Source organism: Gopherus flavomarginatus, chromosome 1 (genome assembly GCF_025201925.1).
Source record: "Gopherus flavomarginatus isolate rGopFla2 chromosome 1, rGopFla2.mat.asm, whole genome shotgun sequence".
NCBI classification, from domain to species: domain Eukaryota; kingdom Metazoa; phylum Chordata; order Testudines; family Testudinidae; genus Gopherus; species Gopherus flavomarginatus.
The window spans coordinates 290,320,357-290,332,891 of record NC_066617.1 but is presented as its reverse complement, the minus strand read 5'-3'; the positions used below and the strand labels follow the sequence as shown (position 1 = coordinate 290,332,891).

The 12,535-nt window shown below is 39.6% G+C and overlaps 1 protein-coding gene across 14 annotated transcripts in view; it reads right to left on the bottom strand.

Annotated features, from left to right (window-relative positions):
* MYCBP2 (MYC binding protein 2) overlaps positions 1-12,535 on the bottom strand; it is a 445,111-nt gene that overhangs the window by 181,122 nt on the left and 251,454 nt on the right. For all 14 annotated transcript variants that reach the window (XM_050946493.1, XM_050946502.1, XM_050946519.1 and 11 more), the window contains 2 exons: positions 12,184-12,284; positions 6,226-6,444 (listed from right to left, as the gene is read on the bottom strand). In XM_050946493.1, the coding sequence (XP_050802450.1) occupies positions 6,226-6,444; positions 12,184-12,284 (320 nt within the window). The remainder of the gene's footprint in view (positions 1-6,225; positions 6,445-12,183; positions 12,285-12,535) is intronic.

The window sequence follows — 12,535 nt, the reverse complement described above, 5'->3', positions numbered from 1 at the left end:
TGCCTGGAATAGCTGCTCTATGTACAACAGCTATGGAAATACCCCTAAAAGATGCAGATGCTCTAGTCAAGTGCACTCTAATTTACCCTGGAGGCTCTAATTTAGCTAATTTAGAACACATTAATACTATCTGACACCACCTACATGTGGTTCAGATTGCTTGCACTTTAAATCTTTCAGCAAAGGCAATGAACAACCTAGGGGATACTCTAGATGACTTTGTTCTGTGTAAATAAAATACTAGGACCTGGACAACATCTAAACCGTGCAGCCTGGCTTCCCCTTTTGATGACTATGGGTTTTTGTTTTTTGGGGGTGGGGGCACACAGGCAAATGAATGAGAGTTTCAGAGAAATGAGAGTTTCAGAGAAACTTAGACGACACCTTAATTATCTCTAAAAAAGATCAGATAAGGAGGACCAGCTATAAGGTCTTGAAGTTGACCCACTCATGACAAGGTTATTGTCACAAGGAAAGCCATCTTCAGGGAAAGATGAGCTAACAAATGTGTGATCATAGGTTCCAATGCAGAGCCTACTGAACATTTAAGGATGATATTAAGATTCTAGGACAGGGGTGGTCCTAGGATTGTAGGAAATAGCTGAAGGAGTCCTCAAAAGAAATATGATCATGAGATGAGGAGAAAAAAAACATGACTCAATCAGCTGATGATGAGCAAAAATGGATGCCAAAGAAACACAGAGAATATATAGATAATCCAGCTATTTTCAAAAAGATAGTCAATATTCAAGGATATGAGGGATCTCTGTCTTTGATGGGGAGAGGCTAGGCTAGGCTAACCACATAGAAAAGCACTTTCATTTTAAATAAACCTACTAGGATCTTTTCTATTCTGAATCAAGATATTCTGCACATCCATACAGCAAGTTTTCTCCATATCTTTTAACTAGAGAGCTTCCAGGCCATGAGATAAAGAGAGACAAGAGATGGATGAAGTTGGTCTGACTGACCAAGTCTGGCAAGAGAGGAAATGATATTTGGATAAAGTCTGAAGATCTGGAAATGAATACTGCCTTGGCCAGGCCGGAGTTAGGAGAATGACTAATGCAGAATCCTGGCTGATTTTCCTCAAATCGCAAGGGATTAATAGGATTACAGGATAGGCATAATAGAGACTGTCATTCCATGGAATCAGAAAAGCATCTGTCTTCCAACCGGGGCTCTAACATCTTCCAGAGCAGAAACTTGCATTTCTTATTTCCTCTGATTGTAAACAAATCTGCATGGGGAACGCCCCAATGCCTGAACATTGACTTGACGACAGAGTCTTTGATCAACCACTTGATGTCCTGTATAAAGTGGTTCTTTGTGCAAGTGTCTGCTCAGATGATCTAGCAATATGTCATGAAGACCTGTCAGATTAATTACTGATTATCCAGTGGTGGATACACCAGTTCCACAGCACAACAGTTTCTCTGCATAAGGGAGTAGATCTGGCATCTCCTTGTTTCTTGACATAGAACATTGAAGTGGTATTGACCATCACTATTTGGATGTTTTGGGCCTTGATGTAAGTCAGACAAGCCAGACATACAGCTCTGAGCTCTAGGATGTTGCTATGCAGACAAACCACCTCTCTGGATTACCAATCTTGTACTGTGAGGGCATCCAAATGCTCTCCCCATTTGAACATCAAGGCATGGGGCACTATACACTTTACAGGAAATGGCAGGGAGAAAGGAACACCTTGACATATTTGCTGAGTGTCCTTCTACCAGTTTGGATCTGAATGTCTAAGCTGTGCAAAATGGAATGATAAAAAGACTTCAGCTATCCTCAGGCAACAACTTAGATGAAGCTGGGACAGGGAATCACAAGCGTCCATGAGGCTATATGGCCTAGCAAATGCAGATGTGTCCTCATGGTCATCTCAGAAGTCTGCCGGCCCTGGATGATCAGTAGACACTTGCTGAATCTCGTTTGAGACAGATACACCTCCACCATAAAGGAGTCTATGAGGGCTACAATAGATTCTATTTTCTTTGTAGAAATTAGATGTTATTTGTTTTGCTTATTTTTAGTCCCAACCTCAACAACAGGTACAGTAAATATTGATTGTGACCTGCTGAGGAGATTTTCCATGAGCTAGACAATTCCAAGATGGGCTGCTGCTACCACTATACACTTTGAAAAAATTCTTGGAGATGTTGATAATCCAAAGTGGAGCACTTTGTATTGCTAATGTGAGTTTCAAAGTACAAAAATGCAGATTTCCTGTGTGCTTGCTGAATGGGCATATATATCATGTAGATCAAAAGCAGGATTTCAAGGTATGAAAGCAAGACCTATTACTCTACTCATATCTCAACAATCTCACCAATGGCCTGAAACATCTGTACAAAATGTATGGGCAGACGGTTATTGCTGTTGATGGCCTGTAGGTGGCTGCCGCAGGGATGGAGGTCTGACTTGTGATACTTCAGGTAGATTACTGTCTTCTAGTGTGCTGAACAGACCACAGTGCCTAATAAGGCCAGGAGGAGGATATATAGCGATAAAGAGTGGGAGGAAGATATAGCAGGCAGGGGGTCTGAAATATATGGGTCATAAAAAAGGGACCTTTGGAGGGTGGAACCACCCCCACTTATGTTCACAGCAGAAAAGATAAAGGAATGATCTCCCTCAAATTGAGCAGCAGTCCTGATTGGGGTCTGAGAATTATGTTGTGCTGGAAGCTTTTTAGATGATGCTGGAGATAAACCTAATATGGACAAAGAAAGCAAAAGGACAGACAGAGGCAAATCTCTGATATAAAAAACATCAGTACTAAATTCAATGGTGCCAATATATAGTCAGTACCAAAACTACTGGTGCTGAAGTGTAAGTGCTGCTTTCTAGTATGAGGAGGCCTTATTAGCAGAAACAGAAAGCTCTGTCCCCTTTTTTGGTCCTCTCAAAAAACTTTTAGTGGGAGACTCCTCTTTTGCTCCTTACAGAAGTTGAGCAGGGGTTTCTCTCTCTCAACATGTGAGGAAGGAGCAGCCACAGAAGATGCAAGAAAATGCCTCAGAGGGATAGAGATAGTCCTGGAAGACGAGGACATAACAGAAGCATTCTAACCGAAGATTACTCCAAATCAAATGGATCCTGTCTCTTTGGACCAGAGGCAGGTCTCATGGATTTATCCAGGAGATAAGTTTTTAATCTTGCCTCCTTGGATTCAGCAGTTTATTACTAGTACATTACAAAGTACATTTGTTCTTTGTACAAAGTACATTTTGCCCTCCCCAGGGCAAAATAAGCAGGTAGAATGTCTATGGTTGGGGTAGAGCTGCCTCATACAATGAACAATATTTAAAGCCAAGAGATTTTGACCATTTTGGGGGGAGGGATAGCTCAGTGGTTTGAGCATTGGCCTGCTAATCCCAGGGTTGAGAGTTCAATCCTTGAGGGGACCATTTGGGGGATTGGTCCTGCTTTGAGCAGGGGGTTGGACCAGACGATCTCTTGAGGTCCCTTCCAACCTTAATAATCTATGATTCTATGACTTCTAAGGCTGACTCCTGGTACTGGCTGAATGAAACAAAGAAAACTTGCCTGAACTAAAGCCTACACTAAGACACAATATGATTCCTAACAACTGTCAAACTATATTAGAACTATCCTATCCTGAGAGAAGGTATTTACAATAAATTGGAAAAAGTGGGAGCAGAAGTGCAAGAGGCCAGAAACTAAGTCAGTGCTATGTCTCAGGCATAGGCAGTGTAAAGGAAGGAAGTTGTGCCACCTCCTTTATGTCCTTCTGCGGAGAGAGGGTGCTAAAAGGCATAAAAGGCACAGGCATGGCCCCACGGACATCACTGGCTAAAACATTCTGATCTCTGGCACATGCACACCAGAAATGACACACACGTAGATAAATACTCAAAGAAAAACAGGTTATTTTTATCTAAAATCAAACAATTGAATCAAATGACTGACTTCTGGGGACTGTAGGAAGCTAGTCTGTAATCTCGGTTACCCTTATTAGATTCCAACCATCCTTGAAAAGAAATCCAAAAGAAGGCGGCATGAGAATAATCTTTTGTACACAGATTCATCTTATTTGCCCATTTTCCAGACCATTTCCCCCTTCTTTTTGCATTGCTCTAAGGGCTCCACCATTCTCTACCAAATCAAGCATAAGATTCTTGTCATCATTTTAAGTCCCTCTGCCACTTATTCCTGCTTTACCATGCATATTCCACGCAATAACCACACAATAATGATTAATGGATTTAATGTTTTTTGTCTCAGAGTAATCTCTTTAAAAATCAGGCTAATCTTTACTTTGTGAGATGGCCTTACCTAGACTTTACTTCATGTGAGTGCCTTATCTATGCAATTCCATTCCTAGTTCTTTGGACTTCTTTTCATCTTAACCTTGAAGTCTGAATTTCCTAGGTTTCTAATGTCTGTTTTGGGATAATTACAACAGCCACAGAATGTTTTTCCCCCTTAAATTACTGATCCGGACGGTCAATATTAACACCAGTTTAAATGGTTTCTGTCCAGGATTTATTTTTCAATTTCATATATAAACACTAAACAAGAGACCCAAAGAGAATGCCATCAAAGTTGAACATATACAGCATCAATCTTAGATAACTTTTTGAATACTAACTTTTAAGGACAGATTCAGTGGTATGCTTTGGCTGTTTTGTGCTCTCCTAAAACAGTACAAAGTAGCTGAAGCACCCTGGTGAATCTGACGCTTAGTATGTCAGCAGGTAGCTACAGAACTTTGAGACAAGAGAGAGATAGTATTTTACCAAGGAATTCTTTACACATATGTACAGTCTTCCTCATCGAGTCATTTCAATCAACAGAAATAAGCATGCAAATTAACTGGAGAGGAAAGGTGATGATTGGTTGAGTTGCCTCTAATGTTACAACAGACCCATTTAAGATCAACCTAATCTACTGACTTGGAACTGTACTGCTATAACAATTACTAGTAAGTTAAATTTCAATGTCATTTCCTGAAATGTAACCTATGCATAAGTCATCTATTGGCAACATTTGAAATAGTATGCCAAAATGTTATTGAGATCATAGTCACATTGTGTGCTAAGTTTCTTAAATGAACCTTTTTATATTAATTTTAATGCAAACTAATTACAAGATTTATTTATATGTTGTCTGGAACTTCAGGGGTTCCATGTATGGAGAAAATATTACAGAGTCAGAAACTCAACTCCTGTAGGAAGCCCAGACAGTTTAAAGCTCAGGTGATTATTTCTATTTTCTGCATCAGCTGCTCTGCTCTCTCAACAGAACATCTTATTTTCAAGAGCGGCAGATATGACTGAATTGCAGCTTGTGTTGTTTCAGTACTTGTAATCTTCTGTTTCATAGTTTTGACTTCATTATGAAACACATCACTTCTAGAAATGAAAATGTTTTACTGAAAACTACAGACAGTACTTAACCTCTGAGAATTCTGCATCCTAAATGGTGGTCAGATTCGAGGCAACTTCAGGAATAATTTTAATTGCCGCATCTACCAGCCAACAAAACAAACTAGTGGTGCTACGGCATCGGGGGTCTCCCCTTGCTCAGAGCTAACATTACTTATATTCAATGCTCTGATATTAGATTTCATAAGAGTACATTTTTACACTCAATAAGAATGTTGGGGATATGCATTTGGACTATCTTTCCCTATGAGAAACAAACTTGTGGAGTATTATCCATTAGGTTCATGAATAGGCAGGAGTTTGCCAGAAGCTCACAAGGAAGGTGTTTCAGTCGAAGCAAAGCATTGCACAACTCCCTAGCTTTGTTCCTTTAAACTTTGAAAATGTGACACGTATTAAACTATCCTTTGTTTTGATTCATAACAAGAAATAAAACCTTACATTGTTAAAGAAAGCATCTAAACACTCACTCACTGCTGAACAGAAAATAAATCAGACAGTATGTTACAACAGTGAAAACGTCAGGAAACTGAGTTGCAGCAACTGTTAAAAATGTGTATACAAAATTAGAATTTAACTAAAAGATTTAGGTTATGTATAGCTTTGCATCGGCTGCCTCAGAACAAGTACATGACTCATAGCACGAGATTCATATATATATATAAGCAAATAACAGTGCAAACGCCGTATGCTCACATCACAGAGACAAACTAGGTAACAACTTTAGAAGTGTTTTAAAAATCTATGCATACTTTCAGTTTGATATGTATTAAAAATCGCATACAGACATAGAAATGCTCCTTACCTTATAGTGGGTAACACAAGCTGGTTTATAAGGGTGTTCACTTTCTATGACAGCATAGTGATTAGAGGTAGTACCAGCTGAGAGCCCTTGTTCAGGTTGGTTTCCTGTGGTGCTGTCTGTAGACTGATTGGGGTTAAAGGAAGGAGGGGCATACTTCTGATTCAAAACTGCTACAGAGGGAAGTAACTGCTGTACTAGTCCAAAGACTTCAACAGCAACCTGTAGAATATAAATTATTATATGATATTGGGAGGAAAAAGTCAAAAAGCGTATAGTTCTCTACAGTACTTTTTTTGAATAGTCTCAAAATTAACACTATCATAGTTCAGTCATGTCATTTGATTTACTTAAAAAAAAACTCAAAACGCCCTCCTCCTCTCCTTCGTGCTTTGCCCACCATCCCAGGGGACATGCTTCCATGCTGATGATGGGTTCTTCTTGATAAGGATCCCAAAGCATGCGGACAGATGAACATTCATTTTCATCATCTGAGTCAGATGCCACCAACAGAAGGTTGATTTTCTTTTTTGGTGGCTGAGGTTCTGTAGTTTCTGCATCAGTGTTGTTCTTCTACGATTTCTAACAGCATGCTCCACACCTCATTCCTCTCAGATTTTAGAAGGCACTTCAGATTCTTAAACCTTGGATCAAGTGCTGTAGCTATCTTTAGAAATCGCACATTGGTACCTTCTTTGTGTTTTGTCAAATCTGTAGTGAAAGTGTTCTTAAATCGATCAACATGTACTGGGTCATCATCCGAGACTGCTGTAACATGAAATACATGGTAGAATGCGGATAAAACCACTGAGCAGGAGACATACAATTCTCTCCCAAGCAGTTCAGTCACAAATTTAATTAATGCATTATTTTTTTTAATAAGCATCATCAGCATGGAAGCATGTCCTCTGGAATTGTAGCCAAAGCATGAAGGGGCATATGAACGTTTAGCATATCTGGCACATAAATACCTTGCAACACGAGCTACAAAAGTGTCATGCGAACACCTGTTGTCATTCTCAGATGACATTGTAAATCAGTAGCAGGCATCATTACATTATCTCCCATAAATGTAAACAAATTTGTTTGTCTTAGGGATTGGCTGAACAAGAAGTAGGACTAAGTGGACTTGTAGGCTCTAAAGTTTTACATTGCTTTGTTTTTGAGTGCAGTTGTGTAAAAAAAAAAATCCACATTTCTAAATTGCACTTTCACTATAAAGAGATTGCACAACAGTACTTGTATGAGGTGAATTGAAAAAATACCATTTTCTTTTGTTTGCCTTTTTTACAGTGCAAATATTTGTAATAAAAATGATAATATAAAGTGAGCATTGTACACTTTATATTCTGTGTTGTAACTGAAATCAATATATTTGAAAAGGTAGAAAAACACCCAAAAATATTTATAATAAATTTCAATTGGTATTCTATAATCGTTCAACAGTGCGATTAACCGTGAAAAATTTTTTGAGTTAATTTGTTTTGAGTTAATTAACTGCGACTGACAGCCCTAGAAAATAAGATACTGAATAAATAATAAATAAAAGTTCAGTTACTACATAAATGCAGTATTTTCCCCTTAATCCCTATGCAAATCTCTTACAGACATTAACTATTGTGAACTTAGGGGCATATACAGTCTTGAATTTGCATCCCCGCCACTGAGCATAATTAAACATGAAATATGTCCCTCTCCTCCAACTGGGTTTAACATCTCTATAAACATTGTAAAATTTACTTCATACATATGTTTCTAGATTTTAAGCCTATTTCAGAGAAGGGCCATATACATTTGCCATTGACCTTCCAAAGTATAATGCATGTACAGTCACAGCCATATGCAGATGATTAATAATCATCATAGGCCATAAAAGTTATCAACTGGGGGGAACCCCCCCCAAATGGATGAATAGAGAATCACCCTCACATATGAATTTGCTAAAGAGGGGCACAGATTTCACCAAGCCAGAAGCAAAGTTATTTTCACATGAAAAAAGCAGGAAAGTAAGTCTTAAAATGTGATTTCTTTGTTTTAAAGATCCAGAATCACAGCAATGTTAAAATTTTAAAGCAAACAATGAAATCCCATGAGGTTATTGCTTAATCTGTGAATGATGAAATAATATCAAATTGTATCAATAAGCCTCATATTTTTGTTACTATGGGGTGACCAATGCATTGCAGAAGATGGAAAGCGTCCATCTTAAAGAATCTTTCATTATTTTTTGGTAAAATTAGTTTTGAGGCTACAAGTTACAGCCATGTGGACTGAAAATGTTATAACAGCAGAAATTAAAGAGAGTATTCAAGTAGTCAGGGCCTGATGAAATTTATCATAGGGTACTTAAAGAACTAGCTGAGGCAATCTTGGAACCATTAACAATTATCTTTGAGAACTCATGGAGGACAGTTGAGGTCCCAGAGGACTAGAGAAAGGCAAACATAGTACCTATTTTTAAAAAGGGGGAACAAAGAGGACCTGGAGAATTACAGACCATTCAGCCTATCTTCACTATCTGGAAAGATTGTTTATTAATTATTAAACAATCAATTTGTAAGCACTTACAGCAGGGGTTCTCAAACTTCATTGCACTGTGACCTCCTTTGGACAATAAAAATTACTACACAACCCCAGGAGGGGGGACTGAAGCCTGAGCCAGCCCGAGACCCCTGTAGGGGGGAGGCAAAGCTAAAGCTCAAGGGCTTCAGCCCCAGGCAGGGGGTCTGTAACCTGAGTTCCAATGCCGAGGGCTAAAGCCCTTGGGTTTTCGTCCTGGGACACAGCAAGTCTAAGCCAGCCCTGGTGACCTCATTAAAATGGGGTTGCAAACCACAGTTTGAGAACCGCTGACTAGAGCATAATAGGGCTATAAGAAATAGCAAACAGAGATTTGTCAAGAACAAATCATGCCAAACCAATCATAATTTCTTTCTTTGATAGGGTTACTGGCCTAGTAGACTGGGAGAAGCAGTAGATCTGGAGAAAGAGGTAAACAGTGAGGATGCAAAGTTTGCAGATGATACTAAACTGCTCATGATAGTTAAGACCAAAGCAGACTGTGAAGAACTTCAAAAATATCTCACAAAACGAAGTGATTGGGCAATAAAATGGCAAATAAAATTTAATGTGGATAAATGTAAAGTAATGCACATTGGAAAAAATAACCCCAACTATACATACAATATGATGTGAGCTAATTTAGCTACAAGTAATCAGGAAAGAGATCTTGGAATCATGGTGGATAGTTCTCTGAAGACTTCCATGCAGTATGAAATGGCAGTCAAAAAAGCAAACAGGATGTTAGGAATCATTAAAAAAGGGATAGAGAATAAGACGGAGAATACAGGAACTCCTTGCTTAACGTTCTAGTTATGTTCCTGAAAAATGCCACTTTTAAGTGAAATGATGTTAAGCACATCCAATTTCCCCATAATAATTAATGTAACTAAAGGAGTTAGGTTCCAGGGAAATGTTTTTCACCAGAGAAAAGACTATATTTTACTTACATACACACACACACACACACACACACACACACACACACACACACACACACACACACACAGAGTTTTAAACAAACAATTTAATACTGGTACACAGTGATGATGATTGTGAAGCTTGGTTGAGGTGGAGGAGTCAGAGGGTGGGATATTTCCCAGGGAATGCCTTACTGCTAAATGAACTAGCAGTTGACTGAGCCCTCAAGGGTTAACTCTCACAACACTCTACAATGTAGCAGGAAAGGAGGGAGGGCAGACAGAGACACATACCCTGTATGTGAGAGAAAAAAATGTGCATTTCCCTTTAAGTAGCTGACTCCAGGCTTAAGTACACTGCCTTGTTAATTAAATCAGCTTGCTGAGACCTGAGATGGCAGCTACTTCCGAGAAGCTTCCTCCCTCTGTCCTGTGTCCCCCCTGCTCTATGGACGATGGGGTAAGGGGGGTGTAGGAGCAAGGGGGAGGGGGAGACACCCTGACATTAGCTCCTCTTTTTCCCCCTCTCCCCATGCAGCAAGAAGTCGTCTCTGGGATCAGCTCAAAGGCAGAGGGCAGGAGCAGCACATGGCAGTGGCGGGAGGGACAGCTGCTGCACAGGGAATTTGGGGAGTGGGGAGCTGATAGGGGGAGCTAATGGAGGGCTGCTGGTCCATCCTGGTTCCGACCACCCACCAGCTAGCTGCAATGGGCTGCTCTTCCTGCAAGCAGTAGACAAAACAGGTGGCTGCCAAATGACATTAGAAGGCAGCATTTCATAACTTTAAACGAGCATGTTCCCTAATTGATCAGCAACTTAACATCGAAACAACCTTAACCGGGACGACTTTAAGTGCGGAGTTCCTGTATCTTATTGCCCTTATATAAATCCATAGTAAGCCCACATCTTGAATATTGCGTACAGATGTGGTCTCCTCATCTCAAAAAAAGATATACTGGCATTAGAAAAGGTTCAGAGAAGGGCAACTAAAATGATTAGGGGTTTGGAACGGATCCCATATGAGGATAGATTGAAGATGCTAGCACTTCTCAGCTTGGAAAAGAGGAGATTAATGGGGGATATGATAGAGATATAAAATCATGAGTGGTGTGGAGAAAGTGAATAAGTTATTTACTTCTTCCCATAAGAACTAGGGGCCAAATGAAATTAATGGGCAGCAGGTTTAAAACAAATAAAAGGAAGTTGTTCTTCACACAGCGCACAGTCAACCTGTGGAATTTCTTGCCTGAGGAGGTTGTGAAGGCTAGGACTATAACAGGGTTTAAAAGAGAACTAGATAAATTCATGGAGGTTAAGTCCATTAATGGCTATTAGCCAGGATGGGTAAGGAATAGTGTCCCTAGCCTCTGTTTGTCAGAGCATGGAGAAGGATGGCAGGAGAGAGATCACTTGATCATTACCTGTTAGGTTCACTCCCTCTCGGACACCTGGCATTGGTCACTGTCAGTAGACAGAATACTGGGCTGGATGGACCTCTGGTCTGACCCAGTATGGCCATTCTTATGTTCTCATGAAATGCGGTCTAGATGAAATTATTATAAGGTGCGTGCAGAACTGGGTGAACGACTGTAGTCGGAGAGTAGTTATCAATGGTTCACTGTGTAGTAACTATGGCCAGAGCACTAGCAACTGCTGCAGGTTTGAGTTACTGACATGCTATTAGGGCCTGCAGCTGTGATGCAGCAGCATGGAATGTTGACCTGGGAAGGGAACAGCTCACTGGAGAGTAGGTCAAGCTGGGGAAGGGGATTGAATGACTTCAGAAGGGGAGGCAAATGGAAAAAGTTGTTAGGGAAGAAGAATAATCTAGATGCTGAGTTAGTGGATGAACTGGGGCTGGGGTACAAAGTGAGGTTAAAAAAACTGGACATGTTTAGTTTTGAGACTGAGGGGGAACCTGAAAGTATGACAAGAAGTAATGGGCTTAATTAGCGGCAAGAGTGATTTAGGTTAGATATGAGGAAAACCTTTCTAACTATAAGGGTAGTTAAGCTCTGGAATAAGCTTCAAAGGGAGACTGTGGAATCCTCATCAATGGAGGTTTTTAAGAACACAATGAACACACACTTGTGAGGGATGGTCTAAGTTTATTTAGCTAGTCCTGCCTCAGTACGGGGGGATGGATTTACTGACTTCTCAAGGTCCCTTCCAGCACTACATTTCTATAAATCTATGAAAAAGTGGCTAAGAAAATATTGCTATAAATTGGTCTTTTAGATCATAAGTAATATTCTGAGACAACAGCAGAAAAGGGTAAGGGTAGAGAAAGTGTCTACAGACAATTCTTGTTACCATGGCTGAAAAATCCTAACAGTTTGGGGCAGCTTTTAATGTGTCAAGTGTTCTAAGGTTAATCAGGAATTCAAAAGAATAAACAAACACAAAAGTGCCTTTCAGACCACAGCCATCTCTTATACAGCATTTTAAAAATACATCTGTACAGGCTACTGAAGAACATACCTTGGGAATAGCTGCAGCTACTGGTCCTATGTAGGCAATTATAAGGGGAAGCAACATTGAAAACAGACTGGAAGAGCTGAGCAATTCTGGAATGTCTTCAGCTAAACAAAGATTATTACAATAATTAGATATTCTTTATAATGAATGTACTATAGCTCTGACAAAATTATTTTTTTCTGTTTTGCCTACTGTATAGTAATGGTTCATAAAATAAAAACTTATGTTTACACTGATGCATTTTCAGTATAAATTCTTTTTATCATAAAGTGCACCTTGTTTCAGAGTCAACTTAAGAGACTGCAAAATTCATTTTAAGGTAAAATTCTCATTTAAAACATTCACGTTATAAAAA